Source organism: Scyliorhinus canicula, chromosome 3 (assembly GCF_902713615.1).
Source record: "Scyliorhinus canicula chromosome 3, sScyCan1.1, whole genome shotgun sequence".
Classification (NCBI taxonomy): domain Eukaryota; kingdom Metazoa; phylum Chordata; class Chondrichthyes; order Carcharhiniformes; family Scyliorhinidae; genus Scyliorhinus; species Scyliorhinus canicula.
The window spans coordinates 143,380,636-143,407,292 of record NC_052148.1 but is presented as its reverse complement, the minus strand read 5'-3'; the positions used below and the strand labels follow the sequence as shown (position 1 = coordinate 143,407,292).

The window sequence follows — 26,657 nt, the reverse complement described above, 5'->3', positions numbered from 1 at the left end:
GCTGTTGATATTTCCAGCTTCCTAGAATTAGACGACCTGCTAGTGTACCTGGTGGACATGCATTGTCAGCATCCATAAAATTCACCACTCCTCTAATTTTTCGTTTCTGACTCCTTCCAGGAATCTGTAGGAGATATTTTCAGAATCTCACAATCTGTTGTCCTCAAATGCGTCTGACAGGTAACTAATGCCATTGTTGCTAGGGCTGGGAATTATGTGCACTTTGCAATCGATGAAACCATTCAGGATTAGCAGGTGCTCAGCTTTGCGGCCCTGGCTAGCTTCCCACGGCTCCAGGGAGTCATCAACTGTAAACATACATCAACCAAGGCATTCCCAGATTACCCTGGAGTCTTTACCATCTCCCAGGGCTTCCACTCTGTCAATGTGCAGCTTGTCTGCAACCACAAAAACAATAATTATGCATGTTTGTGCAGGAATCCCAGGGAGATGATGCTTTTTTCCTGCACCATTCAAACCTTTCGGAGTTTTTCACATTTCAAAACAGTTAGCGGTTGGGGACAAGGGCTACTTACCGAAGGTCTCCTGCTGACGCCGAATAGGAGTGCAGGCAATGATGTTCCAGAGGGATACAATCAAAACCAGCTGCCTCCTGCTGGAGGAGGGCCTTGGATGTGGGGAGTGCCTCTTCAGAAGAGCACACATTTTATCTAAGTGGCTGAATTCTTGCTTGCTTGCATTAGTGAAGCAACCTGAGATGCAACTTCTGAACCTATTGCACCCCACAATGCTGTTGCATGATCAGCAAAGCATTCCTAACACAGACGAACACTGCTCACCTTATAGAACATAGAACAACACAGCACCGGACCAGGCCCTTTGGCCCTCCAAGCCTGTGCCGGTCATGATACCAACCTTTGCCAAAACCCTCAACTCTTCCTAAAAGAACAAAGAACAATACAGCTGCAGCACAGTTGTACCTCTTGTTTTAACCGTTAATCACAAATGAGAAGGCCGCTTGCCTGGCAGCAAGCAAAATGTACAATAGGGGAAAATGGTTCATATATATAAATTTAATCTTGCAGAAAGATTAAGCAGAAACGTAACAATTTAACGCTGTGTTAACCCTTTGTGGATGCCAATTTGTAACCACAGTTCTCTGCAATTTTGTTCTATTACCCGCAATATGGTTTCAGCACAGGTAGAGTCAGGTTGCTCATATCCCTCCTCTTGGTTGACATTGTCTCGGTTTTGAAGCCAATGAGATCCCTACCCCCACCTACATCTTCTCCCCTTTGGCCCACCTGTACTTTTGTGCAAGCAGTGAGCTGGAGAGAATTTCATTACACATGTTCTAATCAAGAATAAGGGTGGTGCCAACAAATCCAATGAACCCTGGATATCGCGGGATATGTAGCATTGGATAAGGAGAAAAAGGGGAGGCTTATGGCAGATATTGAGCGCTCAAAACATAAGAAGCCCTCTAGGTGTATAGAATGTGCAAAAGGGAACTTAAAAAGGATATGAGGAGAGAAAACAGGAGACATGAAAGGATATTGGCAGGTAAAATAAAGGAAAATCCTAAGTTGTTTACAAGTACATTAAGGGTAAAAGGATAACTAAGGAAAGAGTAGGGCCCATTAAGGACCACAGTGGTAATTTGTCTGTGGAGCCGGATGATGTATGTTGGGTTCTAAATGAATACTTTGTGTCGGTGTTCAGTAGCGAGAGGGAGGAGGCAGGTATAGAAATCAGGGCTGTGATAAAATTTTTAAAATTAGCACAGAAGTTCTGAATGGTCTGTCATATTTACAAGTAGACAAGTCTCCAGGGCCAGATGAAATGCACCCCAGTCTATTGAGTGCGGCAAGGGAAGAAATAACAGGAGTGCTGGCAATAACTTTCAATTTTTCTCTGACCACCGGAGAGGTGCCGGAGGAGTGGAGGATAGCCATTGTGGTAACATTATTCAAGAAGGGAGGAAGAGATAAACTAGGAAACTACAGGCAAGTCTAACTTCAGTGGTGGAGAAACTATTGGAAGCAATTCTGAGAGATCAAATTAATCTGCAATTGAAGAGGCAGGGATTAATTAAGAACAGGCAATGTGGTTTTGTTAAGGGTAGGTCATGCCTGACCAACTTGATAGAATTTTTTGAAGTTGTGATCAAGTGTGTCGATGAGGGCGTAGTCTACTTGGTCTACTTGGAATTCAGCAAGGCTTTTGATAAAGGTCCACATGGAAGACTGATAGCAAAGGTACAAGCCCATGGGGGATACAAGGAAATTTGGAAAATTGGATCCAGGATGCCTGGGTGGCACTACCAGGGTGCCAGGCAGACAGTGTTATGGTGTTCTGGTGCCAGGTTGCCCGTGCCAGGGATCGGGTTGGGGATGCCCTGCCCTTAAGATGTAGGGTTGGGGGGGGAGGGCTCGAGATCGATGTCCCCATAAGAGGCAGGTTGGGTGCAGTGTGTGAATCTCGAGGCCACGGTGGGCTGGCTGAGGGGGGGGGGGGGGGGGGGGGGGTCGAAAGATCGGGCAGCATTCCAAAATAGCGCCCCGACCCGCTAATACTCTTCTTGCACTGGTGAGCTGAACATGTTAGTGTAGGAAATGATTTAAGTGCGGCTTGATGGTCCATTCCCCGCCGAGGCCAAAAAATACCGGCAAAGTGACATTAAATAGTGAGGTGCAGTACCAAGAAACACCCTTAAACGCGTCCAAAACGTGACTCTGTTTTTGTCCCATTGAATAGTGCCCATTGTCTCTCTGCATTTTCCCAACCAACATTAATTCATTTCTGCAGAGGAGCAGGAGTAGGCCATTAAATCCATCGAGCCTGCTCCACCATTCAATCCGATCATAGCTAATCATCCACTGAAATGCCGTTTTCCCCACAATATCCCCATATCCCTTTTTGTAATTGGTATTTTGAAACGTTTCAATCTCTACTTTAAATATGGTCAGTGACTGGGCTTCCACGGCCCTGTAGGATAGAGGATTCTAAAGATTCACAATTGTCTGTGTAAAATAAGTTCTCCTCATCTCGATCCTAAGTCGTTCCCCTCTTATTTGAAATTGTCCCCCCTGGTTCTAAACTACTCAACCAAGGGAAACTTCTTATCTGCATTTTATATATGTTTCATTGGGCTGGGCCATTCAACTATTCGCAATAGGTAATGTGCAGACTGGAGCCAACCATCCCACGCTTACAAAATTCAAAACAGTGTCTGACATTAAACGTGATTCCACAATGAGACAACATTTGCTAAATAATTCGCAGTGTGCTGAGAATTACACTGACAACCAATTTAAGATTGTCAGTCCGGCTCACAATGTGGTAATTTGCATGTACTGGAAGCTACTTATATTAATATACAGGGCCCTGTTCCGTGTAGACTGAAGGAATATGTGCACACATTGTGCCTATTACAGCTAAACAAAATAAGTGACAGCCATTTGCTGATTCATTCCCCAGGGCACTGCCTTCACCAATCAGAGTCAAACAGCCTGGTTTAAATTTTAACAATGCTTGACACTTTCCGGACATTCATCATCAACTGGTGCATTCTCCGTGGCAACGCCTCTACCAATCAGAGTCTACTCGCCAACTAATCCGCATTCACTTCTCATACAGTATAAATAGTTGTTTTCCACTTCCACTGGTATGCTTGCGAAATCTCCTGATGAGTGTAAGATGAAAAGCTTCGACATGTCTCTTTTTTGCAGCAATATTCAAGTTCACTGCTGCCAAACATCTATTTACTTTAATGGTTTTTACCTCTCCCCGACTGCCCATTCATTGTTATAGTCCTCTTCCAAACAGCTCTCACAGTAAACCACTTCCTCCCATCAATTAAGATCAATGCAAGATCCTGGAAAATATCTTACCACTTTCTGTAGCTTGGGAGCCACCGCTTGAAGAAAGCAGATGTGGATGACAAAATTCATCATTTCCATGTGCCCGTTGAGCATTTAGCCATGTGAGGAAAATAATATGAGGACCAGAAGCTCAAATCCGAGACTAAGGTCTTGATTTACCAGGCAGCAGTTATCCCCATGCTCCTGTATGCTTCAGAGACTTGGATGACCGATAGCAGTTACCTCAAAGTACCACCAGCAGTGTCTTCGCAAGATCCTCCAAATCTAGTGGCAAGAAATGTGGTCCAACAGCATCCTTCCTCTCCCAAGCCAATTTGCCCAGCATGAAGCCACTAATCACTCAACCACCTCCGCTCGACAGGACATGTCATTCATGTACCTGACATCAGATTCCTAAGTAACTGCTCTCCTTGGAATTATGTTGGGGCAGGGGGACAGCAGAAATACTTAAGAATGTACTCAAGTCATCCCTATAAAGGTCGCAGATAGCAATGATTCATGGGAGAATCTGGCTTGCACCCACCAAATGAAGAAGGCTCCAAACATATTGCAGACTTAATTCGGAACTTGCAGTCGCTAAGTCGAAGCATTGGAGGGAAGGAAAACCTCCAAATAATCCAACCCTTCAAGCACCACCTGTTCTGCATGTAGCAGAGTTTTCATATCGTGCATAAGACCTACCCATTTCAGACCCCAGCAAAACAGAGTAGCAAATGATCCTTGATCCTGAGGGACCACCTAAGAAGAAGACAGTACTGAAATTATTTTTGAATGTTATCTTTTGCCTTTGGCCATGCCTTCCTTTAATCGTTGTCTCTTAGCACCACTGATCACCCTTTTAACTTGCCTGAACATTTTGTTTCATTCATTCCAATAAATTCCTTCCCCTTTCTCCCTGTGTCGTTTAGAGCATTAAATACAAATCCATTCCTATACTGCAGATTAAGTGTGGATGAGATAAGTAATTTGTATTAAACGTTTAACAATTGTACATAAAAGCATTAAAAAATAGGTGTTTTCAGATCGTCTGGCAGATTTTACATGTATGAATGTCTGGGAGGGGGTGTTATGCTTGTAATTTAGCCTGGTTGTTCTGCATCCATTTGAAATAATGAACAGAAAGTCAGGTTGGATTTCTTATGGATATATGAGTCTTCATACCTGATTTTCCTCTATGCACTCCATCCACATGATCATTTATGGCCAAATGCTAAACAGCGGAAGTGCCAAGATGTAGAAAATGCTTGAAATTCGCTGACATGCCTTAGTGTTGGACTTGAAGTCCATGCCTGTTATGGCACCACATAATGTCCTCACTCCAATCGATCATTCTCTCTGCAAATTAATTTTGTTTATTTATTATTGTAAAAAGGCCAAGTGCCAGGCACCTTCTTCTACTGCCACATTTAACACATTTTGGGGCTGAATTTCTGCAGGGTTCTCCTACTCTTTTGTCAGTGAAAGAGCTGCAGAAATCTAGAAATAAATTGCACAAATGTTTCCGTGGTTCTTCTATTCTAACAAACAATAATTCTGTAATTGTTGGCTTGTTGCACTTATTGTACAGAGTTCCTGTCAATCCAGAAGGTTACAGTCAAACATGCAAATAGCCTTTCATGATTTGAGTCGGCATTCTTTATGATGGAAATTTATTAAAATTTAGCCTAACAAATAATATTTCATGAGACCATAGTGGCTTCTTTAACCAAAGCAACAGACGGGAAGATTTGTACGTGTGCATTTTTCAGGGCAGTATGGTAATATTACATTTAAGGAGGCAGAGGAACCAGGACTGCTCAACAATATTATTAAATTACTAAATTTTGTTCATAACTCAGTTATTGAACTATGTACGATAATTTAATCATGCTGTACTTTAGGCTCTGGACTCGTTGCATTGAGCAGTAAAGTAAAATTCACTGCTTGGCTGTGTTTGAAAAATGTACGAATGTTCATGGAAGGCAAGTATTCAATTTGTCATACATGCAGGAATAGAAATTGCCGGAATGGAAGGAGGGCATCAACTATAATGCTTATCTGTAACCAACACGTAAGACTTGCCATAGAGTGACAATTATTCCACAGGAATAATTTAAAGTTGCGCTCAGTATTGATCACGAAGCTGCAGAAAAATACTGTTTGAACATAGTTAATTTTATGTCAACATAATCAAATCGAACCGATTATGTTTGGTTATTATAAGGAGGAAAATGGCAGTAACTGAGATCATAAAATAAAAGCATGTATTTGTTAAATTAATTCCCTCAAAATCCCAAAACAAATTCATTCACTTGTGAATAATGAAGAAATCTGCGCATCAGTCAGATCCATTCTCCCAACAATCACAGCAGTAGACCACATGGTTGTTGTTTAAAAAGGAATAGTAATTTAAAAAATACAAATTGGGGTATAAATTGGGTATTATTCTAGGCAGATAATAGAGACAAAAAAAAACAATTTTGCATGGTTAAAGGTGACCTCTGATGATTTTCAGCCATCTAGAAGAATTTCCAACAGCATGCATTAAGCCTATTGCTTATGCTGATCAGGGTCTAAAAGCTGTGTGAGGCCCCTCTGGCTGAAACCTAAACAGAGACAATAGTGGATCTGCTCTGTTCAGGGTTTGCTGATGTGTTAGCAGCCCAGCAAGTCACTGCTATTAAAAGGAGAAACAAAAATGTCAATAAAGAGGAGCAGGAGTCCCCCATTTGACTCCACGGCACTCTGATCATGATCTTTCCTCAGCCACCTGCTGCTGGTGATGAGGCGAACAATCCACAATTCAATCCTTCTGAAAACTGGGTAGCATGTGAAGGTATGACATGTGCTTGAAACCTAGAATATCTAAATGAGGCTAGGGCTTTGTTTTTTAAAAATTCGTTCATGGGTTGTGGGCATCACTAGCTGGGCCAGCATTTGTTGCCCATCCCTAATTGCCCTCGAGGAGGCAGTGAAGAGTCAACCACATTACTGTGGATCTGGAGTCACGTATAGGCCAGACCAGATAAGGAAGGCAACTTTCCTTCCTAAAGGACATTATTGGACCAGCCCAAGACCTCTTGGTTTGGGCTTGGGCATCCACAACATTTTCAAGACTACAATTAAAATAATGGAGTGTGAAAATTGCATTGAGAACATAATTTTGAATGCAAGTGAAAAACAATCTTTCAGATGTGGGTGGCACGGTGACACAGTGGTTAGCACTGCAGCCTCATAGCGCGAGGCAACTGGGTTCAATTCCAACCTTGGGTGACTGTCTGGAGTTTGTACGTTCTCTCCGTGTCTGCGTAGGTTTACTCTGGGTGCTCCGGTTTCCTCCCACAGTCCAAAGATGAGCAGGTTAGGTGGATTGGCCATTATAAATTGCTCCTTAGTGCCCAAGATGTACAGGGTATGTGGGGTTAAGGCGATTAGTTGGGGGGAATTGAGCCTGGGTAGGGTGCTCTTTCAGAGGGTCGGTGCAGACTCAATAGGCTGAATGTCAGTGTCGGAATTCTATGATTCAATAATGCAGATTATAAAATAATTATATTCAGTGCTCTGGCTTTCTTCTAATTTTCAGTTATAAACAGACCCCGTGGAACATGGTTATAGATTTAGAGAGCCTTGGACATTGCAACCAGTGAAAACATCTGAAAAAAATTTGCCTTCCTATACAACATTCTTAACTTTTCTTTTGTCCTTGCCGCAAACCTTATTTTAGTATCACAAGATTGCACACAACAGTGTAAACTACCCAAAGCAACTAGAATATGAGAATATTTTACATATCAATACATTGCAAATTGTAACGCAGCACTCTGCATTTAGAATGTACGAAAGTGCATGCCTTTGTGTGAAAAGGCAACTTTAAAATTAAGATTTGAATTATTTTTGAATTTATATACAAAATAATTCATTTTAATGTGAATGTTTTATGATATTAGTTCCTCAGACTGTAGAGTAATTGCTTACTCATACAAAATACTTCTGTTCTTATCTGTCAGCTTTTTTTTCCACTGAGTTCCAAATTATTGTTATGTGATACTGCAATTAGTTTCCTTTTACTGACTTGGACAGAACTATTTTCAATTAATGAAATATTATTGCTGATGAAGGGTTAATGATCAGGAGCCATTACTAACCATGTCATAATCTATTAGTAACAGGATAATCAATGACATGAGGCCAAGTGTGTTAATGTAATTTTTCTGATGAAATTAAGGGATATGATATTAAATTTAAAATATGGTTATGTTTTTTATGCTTCACTAGAAGTATTAATGGGTGGGTATTGCAGTAGGTATAATAGTAAGGCTATCGGTCTCACAGTTATTAAGGAGCAGTCAGATAGCAACGTCCGACATCCTCACATGGAGGTGAATGGAGGAATCAGAAATTTGCTGGCTGGGTTACCCAGTTCCTCCTGAAGCTTAACTATAACAATATATTGTGCCAAGAGATTTGGCGGTTGAAATTGTCAAAGAATGTGAAGTTGAGGTGCTTATGTGATAGATACTCAATAAACATGCCAGAAGAAGTTAGAGTTAGTCCATTCCAGGGTAAGTACACTTTTTTCACACCTCATAAGTTTATGAATTATTGCCAAAATGACATATATGGCACTAAAAAATTACTTTGTAAATGCGGAATCTCATTCTTCCAGATTTTAATTATTGTTGGAGATTTAAATATCACAGATATAGTTTATTTTAATAAACGCCAGAATCACAGTTTGTGGGTTAGGTTACACGTATGGCCGGCACCATGTTGTAGGTCATCAGCCGTGCGTATGCGCAGCCTGGGATTCGGCCATTATCCGGCCGTTTTCGGCGTGGTCTGCGGTTGTTCCACGCGGCGCCATTCCTAGCCCCACACCGGTACCGGAATTGATGGGGGGGGTTTGCTCCGATTTGCCGGTCGTGAAACATCATGGCTGGGATTCTCCCTTCCGGTTACTAAGTCCCCACGCTGGTGGGAAAACCGGCACCAATGACTCCGGCGTCAACAGGCCCCCAAGGTGAGGAATTCTCACCTGTCTCAGGGGCTAGGTGGACGCTGGAGAGGTTGACATTGCTCCAACCAAGTTCGAACATTCGTGGAATGGCCATCATTATCATGCGTGTCCACGGAACCGTTGGCGTGATTCCGCGCATGCGCAGACCGGCCGGCGTCTTTTGGCGCATGCGTGGGGTTTCTCACCTCCGCCCCGGCTATGGTGGAGCCCTAAAGGGGCCGGCGCGGAAGGAAGTAGTGCCCCCACGGAACAAGGCCACCCACAAGTGGGTGGGCCCCGACCGCGGGCCAGGCCACCGTCGGGGCCCCCCGGGGTTGGATCCCCCCTGTCCCCCCGAGGACTTCCCCGCCGACTTACCTGCCAGGTCCCGCCGTGTGGGACAATGTGTAATCCACGCCAGCAGGACTGGCCAAAAATGGACGGCCACTCGGCCCATTGGGGCCCGGAGAATCCCGGGGGGGGGGGGGAGGGTTGGGGTGGAGGGCGCTGCCAATGGCCCCCGACCGGCTTGGCGGGAATCCTGCTCCCACTCGAAAAATGGTGCCGGAGAATATGGCAGCCAGCGTCGGGGCGGCGGGTTGGGATTTGAGTCGCACCCGGGGATTCTCCGACCCGGCGGGGGATCGGAGAATCCCTTCCCATGGGTCCCATCCAGCGTCAACATCCCATCTTTCTTTTACTCTCCTTGGCCGGGATTCTTCCCTACCCGGCGGGGCGTGGGGTCCCGGCGTAGTTGAGTGGCGCCAACCACTCCGGCGTCGGGCCTGCCCAAAGGTACCGGCGTCGGGGCTGGCCGAAAGGCCTTCGCCGGTTCGCGCATGCGGCGGTGTGTCAGCAGCTGCTGACGTCACCACCGGCGCATGCGCGGTAGGGGGGGGACTCTTCCGCCTCCGCCATGGTGGAGGCCATGGCGTCAGCGGAAGAAAAAGAGTGCCCCCACGGCATTGACCCGCCCGCCGATCGGTGGGCCCCGATTGCAGGCCACGCCACTGTGGGTGTACCACCCGGGGTCCGATCGTCCCGCGTCCCCTCCAGGCCCTGGGGGCCCGCTCGCGCCTCCAATCCCGCCGCCACCAGAGATGGCCGAAACCACGTCGGCGGGAGAGGCCTGATAGCGGCGGGACTTCGGCCCATCGCGGGCCGGAGAATTGCCGCGGGGGGCAAGCCGATCGGCGCGACGTGATTCCCGCTTCCGCCGATTCCCGGGTGGCGGAGAATTCCGGCCACAGCGGGGGCGGGATTTATGCCGGCCCCGGGCGATTCTCTGACCCTGCGGGGGGTCGGAGAATTCCGCCCAAGCTTATTTCTGTGTATCATTTGACATTGAATTGGTTATTTTATTCATTCCTGGTTCATTCTTCGATTTGGTTGGTCTAGAGACACTGGGCTGGATTTTTTGCCCACGCCCGCCGCAAGATCGCTCCAGACGGGACATGGACCAGGTAAAGGTCCAGGCGGGAATTTCAGGCCGCCGGGCAGGCGTGGCTGAAGAATCCTGCCCATTGCTGTTTTTTCCTGTTCACACTAATCCTCAATCTCCGAGAGGGAGCATGTTGCTCTAATAACTGCACGTTTAGTGCAAAAATTAATGGAAAGTCTGTGGACAAATATAAGTGTAGTGTGCTGTTTGTTCATCACTGACCGCAGAATCTGGTCCAGTTATCTTCCTAGGTATGCGTAACCTTTTATGTAAAGTATGCTAATTGCACTTTAATTATCATAGTTTAAAGATGCGTAGTCTAGGGTGCTAGTTAGCCTTTTCATAAAATTTCATGACATAATACAAGGACAAAAGATTGAACTTTAACCACAACTGTGAATAGCATTCACCATAGCTGAGAAAAATAATTGGTCAAGAATTCACAAATACTATTCTTGTGTTGCTATGTCTCAGAAAATTATCCGTGCACATTCCAGTCCAGAAACCTGGGCAGGATTCTCCGAGCCCGCGACGAGTCACAGAATCGGCGGTGTCGTGTGAGATTCCCGCCTCGCAGCACCGACGCCAGGCCGCGGATTCTCCAGTGACCGGAGAATCGCCACCAATCCACCCGCGCAGTTGCCGCGGCGCCGATCGGGGCCGTGAAATAGGCCCCCGCGGTGATCTTCCATGGGCGACGGGCGGAACCCCCGCCGAGTCCCGCCAACGTGTTCAAACCTGGTGCCACCCGGCGGGAGCTCAGACCCGCAGCCGCTGTAGACATCCTGGTAGGGGGGGGGATCTGACTCCAGAGGGGCCTCCATGCGGTCCAGGCTCGTGATCGGGGGCTTACGATCGGCGGGGGGCCGCGATCTGGAGGGGGTCTACCTCCTTCCGTGTGGGCCCGCTTTTTCATCCCCGACATGGTGCTCCGCGCCAGAGCGGAGACGGCAACCACGCGCATGCTCCGGCGCAGAGACAACCGTGACGCACTCCGGCGCCTTGCTAGCCCCCTAAAAAAGGGAGAATTGCTGGGCCAGGAGGCCCTCTTCCTGGCGTACATCACTCCGGTGTTTATGCCGGTGTCAACACTTGGCTGCGATTTCGGAGAATCCCGGGACCGAGCACAATAACCAGGCTGACATTCCAATGCAGCACTCGTGGAGGTGCTGTTTTCAGATGAGATCTCAGACACGGTTTAGGGCCATATTTCGTCCGGCGCGGATCCATGCATGCCGGTTAAATTGCCGAAGAGGCCGAAATCGGGATCCACGCCAGGCACCGATCGGTTCGCAATCTAACCGGTCTGCTCTTGGTTGCAGATCCTGCCCGATGTGGCAAGGCACCAATTGTCACCAATTAAATGCAATCTCCATCCCATTAACGAGATGAACGCCCTATCAAACAGCGTCCCGGAACTAGCCAGCTCCCCGGCGAGAGGACAAGCGGGTGCTGTTTCGCACTCCTATTTTAAAACAGGAACCTAGCGCAATGACTGCTGAGGAGATTGGAGGAGGTGCATAGCCTTTTTTGCTTTCGGGCATGCAGCCCAGGGGCACTTTCCCACTGTTCAGGAGGGTGGGAGAGCCCCGGGGTGCGGTGTGTTTGGGGGGAGGAAGTGTGGCGGGCCTGATCGGGGAGCTGGACGGCATTGGTCAGGTGTTGCCTCTGGGCTGGTTGGGGGTGAGGGGCTCGGTGCCTGCGGGTCCAACATGCCATACACTGAACTGTGTATACATACCCATAACATTGGCAAATACAGCTGCTGCCTAACTGCCCCACCAATCACTTCCAAGGCATAGTCCAGTTTGTGATTATATAGTGAGGGTTACTTTAACTCGCTTTGACTGTGAGCAGCCTCCACCTGCACAGCTGAAGGCTATTGTTAATAAAGAATTGGCACTGTTAGTTCTGTAATCACTGCATAGCTGCAGGGTGTGTTTACTGCTTACTGCTGCTGGTGGCTGCAAATGCCTGGAGGTTTCTGTTGCTGAAAATAAAGACACAGTTTTTCTAAAATACCTGGGTCCTGGAATACCGGGCTCAGGGGACATTTGAGTCCAGAAAGCATCCGGTTTGAAACAAGAAGACGCTGTGGGATCTGGTGCATGATATTTACCACATGGACCACCTGATGACGCCATTGAAGAAATGCTTTCGCAGATTGCTGATGCTTTTGTTGCTGGCGTACCCTGTTCTGCCCACTGAACTTGAGACCCACCAGTGTCAGGAGAGGGGGTTTCTGGTCAGGTGGAGACTGCTGTCGTCTCCCTGGTGACAGGCACCAGGTCAGGCTCCAGCGACGGATGGTGCCTGTGGGGCCCTGGGGATCTCCATGGGACAGAAAGGCAGATGGAGTGAATTCCAGAGGTCTCTGCGTCATCCAGCCCTGCAGGCTCTGGCTCTTCCCTGTTGTCTGCTCCATGTTTTGATGCTCTCAAAACGTGGAGCAGGTCTATGTGGTGGCATGGCTGTTGATGACTGGAGTGTGTTCGGAGGGAGCGTTTATGAACAGCTCCCCCTTGTTAGCGGGGAGCTGCTGGGCGTGGTCCAGGTGAAATAGTTGGCGGGATAGCTCGTTCCGCCGTGAAACACATGGGGGATCATTTTCTGGCTTAGTTCCGTCAAATATAGTCGCAGTCTTGCCGGCTTGGGTGCCCGGAAGCACCCAGGAAGTTGCGTCTGTTACAGCACTTAGTACGGCGCCAGTTAAATCGCTCCCATTAAACCAAAGTACCACCTTGTATTTAGCTGTAAATGTTATCGTGGCATTATTTTGAAGAAGAGGAGAGGAGTTCTCTGGAATTCTGACCAACATTTACCCTCACAAGTATCACTGGAAACAGATTGGTCATTATCGCATTGCTGTTTGTAGGAACTTGTTGTGCGCAATTTGGCTGCCATCTTCCAAAATTGCAAAAATGCCTACTTCATTGGCTGTGAAGTGCTTTCGGTCATCCTGAAGTTGTTAAAGGCTTGGTAGAAAATGTAAGATTGCATTTTTCTTAAGTTCATTTCGTGGGCATGAAATTGGCGTTGAGCAACAGCATAAAATGGATGATCATGATCAGCAGCCTATTATACAGTCTGCCAGATTATATTTACCATTGATTGCAAGACCAACTACCCCCCTCCACCCCCCACCCCCCACCCCATCGTACCCATGTCCAAGTGGTTTGCACTTTTCAAATTTCACCTTGAGAGGTACCCAAATGAAGGGAAATAATTCCTTTCAGGGATAGAAAATTAATTGCTACCTTGCTATCCTCAGTATTAGAGTGTTCAAAATATATATTGAAGGAATAACTTTTAGGGACATTCTATACAAGATTAATGGAACTATTTAAAGCTCGAAATTACTAATGGTGAGAAAGAGACAGATGGTTAAAGTGTTGGTATGACAGTCCTCTGTTACTATTTCATTAATCCATTTTACTTTTAAATTGAAGTTGAGGCTGAATCGATGGTTGGGAAAAGCAAAGAGAGGCTTACTCTGTAAGCTATTATGTGGCCCCTCACCTGGCATGCTTTTTGATGTTGCCTTCCCAGTGAGAAAAGTATTTAATTTCTCTTTGTTTTGAATAGCACAATGTTCAAATAAATGGGTGAAAATTAAGGAATAATAAAGACAAATTTGGAAGGAAAGCATCATAGAGAAAGCATCAGTGCAGAAGGAGGCCATTTGACCCATCGAGTCTGCATCGGCCCCCGAAAAGAGCACCCCACTTAAACCCACCCCATCCCCGTAACCCAGTAACCCTACCTAATCTTTTTGGACACTGAGGATAATTTACCATGGCAAATCCACCTAATCTTCACATCTTTGGATTGCAAAGGAGGGTGCAAGAAATGAAGAAAAGTATTTGCAGATAAAAGGATTCAGAATTAAATTATAAACATCCTGGAATTTTTATCACGTTTTATTTAGACATCCATGGCAGTATGTTTCAATTATAATTCATGGAAAAAAATCTTAAATGAGTTAACTGGATAATCCTGACTTATTTCATTATTGCAATAATAGAACAAAACAATCAGTTGTAATTCGGTTGTGTATAAATGTTGGTATTTGCAGATTCTGTGAAGAAAATGACTAATTGGAACATAGTCTGTAACCTAAAAATCTGCATGAAGGCACAATCACGATGTACTCTTTGTCCTGCCCAAAGCATGCACATATATAAATAGCTGTTCTGTGATATTCATAAATGTGACTTATTGTCTGCAAAGGTTGCTTTATGCAAGGAAGTACCAGTATGTGCCAGCAAATAAATCCTACTGCAGTGCAGTTAGTGGAAAACCAAGAAATGTAACTACTCTGTCCTTCAACTTCCAAGTACCCTGAACACAAAAGAGAATAGGAATCCCCTTCCTTTACACGACTCTGGATCAAATTCATTTAACAGCATAATTTGAATTAAATGCATGAATTTGTTTTCCAAAGTTCAATCTCTTAAATGTTTTCATCACTGAAATAGACAAACTCATTGATATAATTAGACTGCATTACCATGCAATGTTATTGTTACCCCTTGATCCAGGTGGATTTTAAGATTTTGTAATATCTGCAGAAAATTTGCTGCCAATTTGCCAATGCAATTGCTATTCATTAGCAATAATTTACTTGTCAGCAATCTGTGAAGATGTTAATTTAAAGTACTTTATGAACATTCAGTTCTTTGGAAAGGGGAAAATTACAATTTTATGAGATTGCTTCAAATGGGTCATTTATTAGTGTGAGACATGCATCCGATTCACATGACTGAGCATGACGGCGTTGACAAAAATAGGAGTCATTGTCTTCATTGGGAAACCTTTTGTTCAGGCTAGCACCACCTGATTGTTTTGATGGGAGAATAAAGCAAATCATTCTTCCTACTTTTTTTCACACATGATTTTAGTATATTTAGCACATTATTTGCATCATAAAATGGAACTCATTTTATTTGCAACCGTCAAAGAGACAGCAGTTTACATAGGTAGCACTGTATTAAGCAAAATAATGCAGAAAGATTTTGCAATACAGGTGGCACTGTTGGTACAATTGTAAAACAGGCATATGTGACTGTTGGCAAAGTTGGCACAGATGGCATAACTGAGAACTTTAGAACAGATGGGAAAATTGGCTTGGTTGACATAGCAGGTCTGGCTAGGAAAATTTCCACAGATGGTATAATTGGCACGAGAAGGATCAGATGGTACACGCGACACCATAGGGCCACAAAAGTACCTCGTCTCCTCCAATTAATCTGGCCAGGAATCCAAGAAAAAAAAGAAAATAATGGTTAAGAGAATTAAGTATGAGACAGCTAGTAATTCACCAGAGAAATCCCATGGCCACAAATGTATTGTTGTGTTGTCTTCAAACTATTCAGTCATTGAAGGGAGACTGCTAAAATAGGAATATAGCACCACGTTTGTGAAATAAGCAAAATGAATTGTGTCAAATTATGTAAAGTCTACTCTGGCAATTGCTCTTGTCAGTGAATAATTTTTATAGACGCAGTAGTTGCAAACATTGATATTCATTACTGAACTAACAATTGAGCATTTTCATTCATTGTTTCAGCAGGCCTCACTTTATTCGTTACGTCTCATTGAATGTTGTAGATTTACATTGCGGATTTGATGGTGCTAATGCAGTTGTGACACTTATGATCATGTTTCTTCTAGCCTTTCCGTCGAGTGACTTTCTCTGTGGTGAGTCAGCCTCAGGATCCAAACCAGGGGTCCCTACAGAGCTGTTATGACAGTGGCTTGGAGGAATCAGAAACACCTAGCAGCAAAAGTTCATCAGGACCAAGACTAGGTTCGCTCCCACTTCCAGAAGACAACTATGAGAGGACCACACCTGATGGCAGCGTTGGTGAGGCGGAACATATGGAAAATGGTAAGGTCATCAAATTAACCACTTTTCTCCAAACCACAGTATATTACGATTAATGCTTGAGACTAGTTTTCACAGATAACATAAACAATTAATGCAGAATTCAAAGTATGGATATAGCATGAAACATTTTAAAAAGATGAATACAATTATATTTCTCCATGAGTATAATAAGATTATTGCTTTCACGTCAAATCAACAATTGCAAGATGGTAAATTTCATTCGTAATTTCACAGTATTAGATTGTATTGATACATTTATTCAAAATACCCTTGATCAAGAGATTTATTATTATTCGCTCTTTCAGAATCATGCATAGATGCATCTAATACAGCTGTTGAACTGGAAACAGTCTAATTTCAGAGTTTTTTTTCCAATTTAAAGTTTTCCCAACCAATTTTCTCTCCCCTTTTTCTCCTGAAGGTGTTGACTCTCAAGTAAAAAATGTTTTGAAGGATTCTGATTATGCTCTCCTCCCTTGCTCATGTGATCATTATCCATGTGTGAGTCTGGACAGTGAGGGGTAATTATTGAACAGCTGATCAATAAAGCATGCTGGTCAGACAAATATTATTAGACGTGTCCCATTTTCCATTACCATGCTGCTGGCAAACTATGGGCACCTTATCGTAGTTTGCTGGGACTGGGACGGCACAATATTGGACGGCCCGGAGACTGACCCACCAGGCCGGATGATTGGTCATAAGGCTATTGGGGGAGTCAGTTGTGGAAAGGGTATCCAGGGCAATGGCAGCTGATGTTATTCTTGTGGAGCCCAGAGGAACACTCTTGTTCCTTCTCGCTCCACAAGAATAATTTAAAAAATTAATGTGGTGCATTTTCTATACCATCTGGTAGAGCTAGGTGGAGTGTGAAAGCTGCTTGGTCCCTCTGAGTTGTCCAACATTTAAATCTGGCCCATGAACATCATGCAAACAGTATTTGCATATTAAAAGGGTCCACCCCTGAAACAAGCAGAAGGACTTTAAAGATGGTGGTGACTGGAGAGATATGATAAACAAAGTGGTAAGTCATTTCCAATTAACATTTACCCTGAATCTCGGTCAGCTATTTGATCACGTTATCTGCCACAACCGAGGACCAATTTGTTCTCACCTGAAGTACACACGTGTACATAAGCCAGGATAATGTGTTAGCTTTTATCTATTGTTTTATCTATCCCATCAATTGTGGTACTGCTTTATAACGTTCTCTTTATTTTTTTATTGGATCAGTTGTGCAGAAAGATGAGTTGTTAAATAAATATTAAAAGATCATTCCCAACCAGAGAAAAATTAATCCCACAGAAACAATTGACCCGTCTTGGAAGTCGCTAGACTAGGATTTCTGGGGAAGCTATGGCATATGCTCCATTAACATTGGAAGTCCTTTTTTTGGGTCTTCATAAGAAATGATACTGGTAAAGTGAGTTCAAGTCATTGTTTGGCCAACAGGATATTTCTTGCTATGTAAGAGACCTAATTTGAGTGATCATTTATGTCCTAGTTTTAAAATATGTTGACTCGAAAGATAGTTGAATCTGTCAGGAGACAGGCATCTATGCCGTTCATTAACAAGGCAGGCTGCATCTGTCAGCAGTTATTGAAACTCTGTGGTCAGAGCTTGCATTAAGCTGTACATTAGGATTGATTACGTGAATTAAAAATGAGCAATTTTGCCTCTGCTCTTGTCCTCCTTTGAGATACATTTTTCATTATTATGGAAATATCAGGTACTTTATTTTAGTTATGAAAATGTCAATTACTTTGGAGCAGGAAAATGTCCTTCCCCCTATTTTTCTGTGGGTCAGTTCTGTAAGCTGTATATTATTCTTCTGAGGGAAAGAAAAGTTATTTTCTAAGCATAGAATCCTTATATATCAATGCTATTTATAATCCTCTTCTGCCTCTTTACCCCAGTGGCCGCTGCAGCAGATGTTCCAGTCACCTTAGCCTGGAACTTAAGCTACATGATATTATACATACACTTAACTAATTCGTATCAAATTGTTTTGCCTGCTATTTTTACCAGAGGAGTTAACCCATTTAAAATGAAGCGGTGAATGAAATGGCTGAACATCTCTTCCAAAATAGGGGACAAAAGAGTTTAATATGGAAATCTTAAGTGCTTGCACTTCAGGTCACACAACATAATCTCTGCCATATGGTATTTCAGCTTTTGCCTAATGTTTTAATAGCATATTTCTATTATTTTATCAAATAAACTGGCTGGCACTCCAGTTTGTTAGTCACTTTTGTTCAGTCTCAATCAGCCCAGTAAATTGAATGCATTGCAATAACTGTGAATTGCACCTCAGGGTAAGAAAAAAAAACCTCTTAAAATCTTAATCTAATTTCCATCAAATAATATATAGAAAAAGGAGCGGGGTTCATTGAGTATGTTGCATTGACCTTCATAATCTACTAATGACCAACTTAAGAAGAGGCTATAAAAATCAGAAACATTGGATTTTATGTATTTGTTAATCCCTACAGCTGTTATTCAGACAGCCTGCAACAATCTTGCAGATGTTTGTTGCAAATTTTCCAAGCTAGTTTACGGAATAGCATTTCTCCCTGTCAGCAAAACTTAGAATAGGACATTGCTTTGAGTCCAGTCTGATTGCAGCGGACACACTGCTCCTTATTTCGATGCTTTGTGACCGAGCTTTGTGACCGAGTATAGAAATTGATCTACATTTGGGGGGGTAAACAAAGTTGCTAATATGACAATGTCACTTTTATAGTCTGCCACCTTCTGTATGGAAATAGCAGAATTAGAAGTGCTGAAATTTGCACTTAAACCGACCCTTGTAATTTAACAGCAATATCATTAAAGAAAGAACAATGGGCTCAATTTTTGGGGCCACTATTTGAGCTTCCTACAGACAGGAATAGTGTGCGAAATAAGGGAATTCAGAACCTGCTGAGAAATACTGTCTAAATTACCTTATAAGGAAACAAATTGGAGAGGCTATTGTATACAAGTAGCAAAAGAAAATGGTTAACTTCCAAGTTATAAATATCATCGATATTATCTGGAGATTGTACCACTTCTCCATGAATATCGACTGCTATTTTGTGGACTCACCTGATGAAGGAGCTGTGCTCCGAAAGCTGGTGACTCCAAGCAAATGTGTTGGAATTTAACCTGGCGTTGTAAGACTTCTTACTGTGCCCACCCCAGTCCAACACCAGCATCGCCACATCATGGTAAGAAAAGACTTGCCACGGGATAGCCGGTGGCTCAGCCAAAATTCCATTGACTTTGGAAACACCCGGTGGTGTTTTGGGGGAGGGAGAGGAAGAATCAATGCCATGGACAATGGAGGTTTAGAGAACAACATGTAGATTATATTTTTTAAGACCTCCACTATCCTTTTATTGTGCTCCTAAAAGGGATGAATGTCAAGGAACACACAGGCAATCAGTTAGCTCAAATGATACTCCACAAGAATACGAGGCAAACAACAATGAACTTTATTCTGAAAACAGATTCGGTCACAAACACTGCGGAACACTGGCACTAAGAACATAAAAATAGGAACAGGACCATACGGTCCCTCGAACCTGCTCCACCATTCTACAAGTTTGTGACTGATCTTCAATGTCGACTCTACATTTCAGCTGTATCCCTTGATTCATTTTGTCAATCTCAGTCTTCAGCTCATTCTCATCAACTGATGACCTACAGTGCTCCAGGATGGGAGAATTCCAAAAATTTACAAACCTCGAATGAAGAAACTTCCCATCTCAATTCTAAATGGCGAACCCCTTTTCCTGAACCTCCTAGATCTAGACGTTCCACCAAGCGGAAACAGCCTCTCAGTATCTATCCTGTGTTGCCTTTTAAGAGATTTATGGGCGTGATTTAATGGAAAAGAAACAGTATCCTGCATTTTAGCGGGGTGTTTCACGGCGCTTGCAGCGCAAAGAGAGACCTGCTATTAAACGGAACTCTGCTTCAGTTTTAGACCCCGGTGAGGAATGCTCTATCGAGGTCGCAGTTAGGCTGATTTCCTGCACTAACGATCTCAACTCGCCAGTTCAGGAAGAGATCAGGTTGCCATTTTTAAATCGCAGCCTCTGGACCACCGAACACCCAATTTACCAATTTGAGGCACCTCGAGCCCCCCGCACTCCACCTCATAGGAACAGAGCACCTCAGGCTTGTTCCCCGGCATGGGCAAGATGGCACCTTGGTGCCTCCAGAGTGGCATTGCCAGGCTGGCAGTGGCACAGTGCCTGGATGACATTGGGAATGCCAGTGTACAAACTTTCCCAGAGCCCAACCATCCAGGACCCTGATCACCTCAGAGAAACCCCCCCACCCCCCACCCGTGCCAGTAGACGTGGTCCATGTTTGTGATAAGCAGTCTCTGACGTGAGGCCGTTAGCTCCTGCGCCTTGGGTTACTCAGGCGAGAACATAGCTTAAATATGCAGATCTGGATCCCACCATTGAGGGTGGGATCCAGATCACGACGCCTCACAAGATGTGTCAGATCTCGCGAGGCGTAATGAGCATCGTAAATCTCGCGAGAGGCCACTCGTGAGATTTACCGGCCTTATGCCGTCCCAAGTCGGGCGCGATGAGGCTGTTAGCATGCGCTCAAAACATTTTAACAACACTTCTCATCCTTCTAAACTTCAGTGGTTAATTTTACTCGATCTCTCGGCATATATTAACCCTTTCATTCCAGGATCAACTTTCTGCTGGAGACTCAATATTAGGCATGATTTACCGGTCTCTACGCGCCCGTCTTGGTAATGCGATGAGGCCATTGAAACTTGTGAGAGGCCTCTCGTGAGATTGGCGACACTCAAGACATTTCGCAAGATTCAATCAAACTTAACAAGCTGTCATGATCGGGACCTCGCCTATGCTGGGCGTGATCCAGGTATGCATATAGCTCATTTAATTATGCCTGCGCCGGATCCTCCCGGGGCCCAGCACCTAACAGCCTTTCCTCAGAGACCTTTGCCAGCGTGCTATTTGGTACTGGTCTTTACAAATGAGCACCAGGCGTCACTGCACTTGGGGGGGGATCTCCTGGGCTATTAAAGACACCCCGGGTAGTCGGGCATTGGACTGGGTGGTACCTTGGCACTTCCTCTTGTACCCGGGCAACTTGGCACAGCCACCCGAGAACCCATGCAGTGCCATCCTTGCACTTCTAGTATTCCCAGATGACACTGCCAGGCTGGTAGGGGCACTGCTGGGCTGGGAGCACCAAGATGCCTGAGGTCAGGTCGGTGTTCCTTGAACTTAGGAGGTGGGGTGAGGGGGGGCTTGAGGATCCTGCAAGGAATACATTGGTTGCAGTGGGGTGGGGGGGTCCGGAGACCATGGTGGTGTCGCTAGCGAGGGGTATGGTAACATTCAAGTCTATGGGCAAAGTGCTGGCAAGTGGGATTAGGTGGGCAGCTCAGGGCCTTTCATGCATCGGTGCAGATCCGATGGACCAAAGGGCCTCTTCTGCACTGTAGTGTTCTGTGATTCTGTTTAAAAGATCGAGGCTACCTTTAAAAATGGCGCCCAGCTCCGCGAGTCGTCTTCCGAGCACTTCGAGGAACAACTTTCTGCTGGAGATGCAATATTAGGCGTGATTTACCGGCCTCTACGCGCCCAACGTGGTAATGCGATGAGGCCATTGAACCTTGTGAGAGGCCTCTCGCGAGATTCGCGACACTCAAGACATCTCGCAAGATTCAATCAAACCTTACAAGCTGTCACGATCGGGATCTCGCCTATGCTGGGCATGATCCAGGTATGCATATAGCTCATTTAATTATGTCTGTGCCGGATCCTCCCGGGGCCCAGCACCTAACAGCCTCTCCTTGGAGACCTACATGCAAGTGCCAGGAAATGATATAAGCCGCCTCGGCGGGGCTGCAGGCACTGCTTTCCACAAATGTGAGTCAGGTGTAACAGCACCTGGGGGGAGGGGGGTCTCCCAGGCCATTAGAGACCCCTGGGTGGTTGTATATTGGGCATGATGGTACCCTGGCACTCCCTCTGGCACCTTGGCATTTCCCGCCTGGCATTTTGGCAATGCCACAATGATAGGCACCGAGAAACATCCTGTTAAACGCGCCCAAAATGGGAGCCTGTTGTCCCATTGAGTTGCGCCCATTATTTACAAAATTAAACATTTGTAATCAGTTTCAGATACAGTGAATCAAAAGCAAAATAATTTAATGCAATTAGCATAAAGTCAACTGTGAACAATATTGTTAAAACATGACTGCTATTGCTTTATTACATCCTATTTCCATAACCATAAATTTCTTTATTTAAGTGTGATTAATTTCAGTATTCAAGCTGTGATACATTTTTTTCAAAACTAATCCAATGATATATTTGTTTCTTCAGCTGTTGTTTTGCAGGTAGTATTTAATTAAGTGTGAATTTCGATTAACCATTTCACATTGATAATAAAAAGCATGCTCTTAATCGTATTGAATGGCGGAGCGGGCTCGAGGGATTGAATTGCCTACTCGGGCTCCGAGTTCTTAGGTTCTAATCACTGTACTCCGGGCAGAAATGTTTGGTGTTGATGAGGACAGATTGATGGTGGGCTAGTGGTGAAAATATAGGTGCTTGCTGGCGTTCTGGCTCTGGTTTCCCCACGGCCATTCTCAGCATGGTGAGTTTCACCAGGGCGGCGGGGGATGCCAGGAATGGGGTGGGGGGATAGAGGGTGGATGGCAGCCACCAGAGCTCACCAATCCATTAATAGACTTAATTATGTTTACTTAGGAATTCATTGAGAACTGCTTCTTTCGTGGACTTCATGATCAGAATGTGCCATCATGGTTTTTATGTCAGCTTCTTGAACCAGTACAATGCCTCGCTCGGGAGCAGCGTACATCCAGGATGTCACCCTCAAACTTGAGTCGGGGGCAAAGATTTATTACGTGCTCCAGGGTTTGGCCAGGTTTTCTGAAGTTGCAGTCAGGCGAGTCATTGAGGCTCCACCTTTACATCAGTTTGCCACATTGACTATGTCCAGTCCATATTCCATTGAGGATTGTCCACATGCTCCGAGGGATGCTGGACGGAGATTATGGGCAGAATTCTCCCATCTGACACCAAATCCTGTGGCGGTAGGGGCGGAACAAGAAATATGTCCCGCTGTGGAGCGGACAGGAAACCACGCCATAACATCCAGCCCCGGCATCATTAACCATGCATCCAAGAGTTTTGCGGGCTTGATGGTGATGTCATACCTGGGTGGCATATTAAAAATGCACCGAAAGACTGACCTAACATTGAAGAAAGAAGATGAACCTCCTGAAGGGAGAAGATGGACCTCCTCAAAGACAGTGAAGCTGGAAGATTCACCTCAAGAGATGTTCACCCTTACCCACCGTTCCACGGTCGCTGGCAGCCTCCGTCCATCAATGTGCAGTTGGTGTGCAGCCATCCAAAGCACATCCTGTATGCTTGTACACAGTTCCCTGGGAGTTTCCAGACTCCTACATCCTCAGTCACTCCCGGGTGCCTGTGATCTTTAAGGGGCCAGGATGTTTGCAGGTTTGGTTGCTGGGGGAAAGAGCTATCCACTTAAACAGTGGCTCATGATTCTGCTGTGTCACCCTCGGACCCCGGTCAATGAAAAGTGCAATCATGCTCATGCTACCACATGTTCCTTCATAGTGCAGTCCATCGGACTGCTGAATATGCAATTCATATGCTTGGAACGTTCAGGTGGCTCTCTGCAATACGCACCAGAGAGAGTTTGCCGCAGGATTGCAGTTTGTTGTGCCCTTCAAAATATGACTATGTAGAGAGGTGAGGCCATGCCAGAGGGTGAACTATATGCTGGAAGCCGAGGAGGATGCTGAGGGACAATATGAGTGCCATGATGTCATGGCGCAGGGGAGCTGCGGAGGTGCGCCTGTGATACACACATAGCTGAAAACTTTCAAGAGGAGTAACTCTTTAAGTCCGATCATCAGGAGACATCTCTAGCCTTCCAAGCCATTGCATGACTTCTGAAGGAATAGCTGAGTCATCTTCCCCTCAGCAACGAAACCTGCAGACTTCCTAGCCCCTTGAAGATCACATTTTGAGAGGATGGGTCCTGCATTCAAACTTGGGCCTAAAGTGCTTACAACTCACTGGGATCAGATCTTAGCTGTGGAAATTGGTGTCCTGGTAATGTCCAGGAAGGAAGAACAGTGATGTGAGTTGAGGCTGGACATTTCCCATGCCATATAAGAATGCAAACACTGCCGCGAAGAAAATGCGGACCAGCATAGCGTTCTCACCATAAAGTGCATGTCTTGATGTGGAACACTATCAGCTATGAAACCCAGATGCGCAGAAAGTCACATATCTGATGAGCCTCCATCAGCCATTGCTATTCCTTGAGGACTAATGATTGCGAACTCACCCATCTTGCATCCTGAATAAAGAATTATGCACATCTCCCTGACAACGCACAACGATCCAGTGCCAAGAGACACTGAGGTTGACATCACATGAATGTTAATCTTAAAAAGGAACACTTGCAGGATTGGTTGACATGATTGAGTTGAGATCTGTACTAGGTTGTTGCAAGAGGCCAGGTTCTGCATCATCACAGGGCGATCCTTGTTCTCGCTGGCGAGCGCTGCAACAGTCTCCTTGAACTTGCTGACGCCGATGATCTCTGTCATCCCTCCCCTGGCTGGGATTGCTCTTGCTTGTTGTGCGTAAGTTTGGCCTTTATGGGACAAAGAAAGAGATGTATGAAAGGGGGTGGAACATGCACTGTGTGAAATGCATGTCACCTGTGTTTGGCCCGCCCACCCAGAATGGACATGGACTGAGCAATGAGGCAGATGAGATGGTGGTGTTGACAGAATAAGTGTTGATATGTGTCCCCCCATAACTGAATGTGTGAGATCCATGAAGAGAGTAGTTGTTTGATACCATGCAGAAAATTTGATAGTGGTGGAACTGAGAGAGGACATGGGAAAAGAAAAAAAACTCCTCATCACTTGGATGTCTAAATCTCCACAGGTCTGCCCCCCCCCCCCACCCCCCCCCCCCCACCCCCCCCAAAAACAACTGAAGTCCCCCCCCCCCATTGTTAACTGATGCATGTAGAGATCAGGAAAAGACACCAGCACCCTCTGAATAAATTTAGCATCATCCCAACTCGGCACGTATATGTTAACCAAAATCACCGGTGTTCCCACTAACATTCCGCTTAATATTAGATATCTCTGTCCTGAGTCCGCCATAATGTTGAGTGCCATAAAAGCTCCCCTCTTATTAATCAACACTCCATGACCTGGCATCAAAGCTAGGGTGAATCACTTGTCTAACCCATCCTTTCCGCACCCTTGTTTAATCCCTAACTGTCAAGTGGTAGAAGGATCACATCAGCCCTCAAATTTTCCATATAACCAACAGGACAAGGGGCCTCTGCGCATCCCCCCCCCCCCCCCCCCCCCCCCCCCCCCAGGTAACCAGCTACAGCCATCACCCCACTCTGCTCTCGTTAACTAGCAAACCAGCTAGCCAGGTGACCCCACATAGGGTAAAAAACCAAATCTTACACACCATGTATCCATAACAGCCCCCCAACCCATACCCAGCTTTAATACCAAACATTAAAAGTAGAAAACAGAAAACCACACCCCAATTCTCTCCCTCCACCAGTTTCAACAACACCAGAAACAACCCCTAAATTCACCCCAAAACAACTCCCATCAGCAAACCCAATTACAACAACACATCCTCATCCCACATATGACAAAATAAAACACAAGAGAACACAAAAATGTCCAAACAAAAACCTCATAGTCCTCAAAGCTTTCAGTTTAGTAACAAAGTCTGTCTTTGTCTCTAACCTCTTCCACATGTGATGTGCTCAGCACCCATTGCCACCCCATCTATGCGCTCACAAAACCCCACTAAGGTGACTGTATCTGAACTTATAAAGGTGTGCTTGTACGGTGAAATGGTGCCGTGTCTGAAATAGGCTCTTGGTGTACTAGGCTCGGTGATGCAGGACCCTTGGTACAAGAATTGATCTTCATGTCTTGACATCAAAACCTGCAGAAGTCACAAGACGAGTTCATGAGAATTAGCCTTGGAGAGCTGAATCCTCTGTAGTGCAGAGGCTTCCCAACACAGCTGAGTCTTCAACATTCTGTCAGATGAACAGGCGTTTTTCACCTCCATTCTGTACCAGGGATGCAAATCTTGTCATCGCCAACTTGCTCCTCGTCAGTGACCCTGATGACTTCCAAGTCACTCTCTTCCATGGTGGTGATAATGTGCAAGACATGAACCACTGAGCCTTTCTGTGTCTATTTGCAGGCAGTGTGAGCGTGATACTGTATGATGAAGGAATGCAAATCCTTCCCTGTATCATTCAAAAACATTATCAGTGCATTGTTCATAAAATATTGTAATAATATCAGCAAGCTAGTGAAGCGTCTTTTTAAATGTTGACCTTCCTGGAATAGAACATAGAACATACAGTGCAGAAGGAGGCCATTTGGCCCA

At 45.1% G+C, this 26,657-nt stretch overlaps 1 protein-coding gene across 2 annotated transcripts in view; it reads left to right on the top strand.

Annotated features, from left to right (window-relative positions):
• Positions 1 to 26,657, top strand: part of pcdh7b (protocadherin 7b) — a 501,674-nt gene that overhangs the window by 224,943 nt on the left and 250,074 nt on the right. For both annotated transcript variants that reach the window (XM_038791443.1, XM_038791444.1), the window contains exon 2: positions 15,935 to 16,151. In XM_038791443.1, the coding sequence (XP_038647371.1) occupies positions 15,935 to 16,151 (217 nt within the window). The remainder of the gene's footprint in view (positions 1 to 15,934; positions 16,152 to 26,657) is intronic.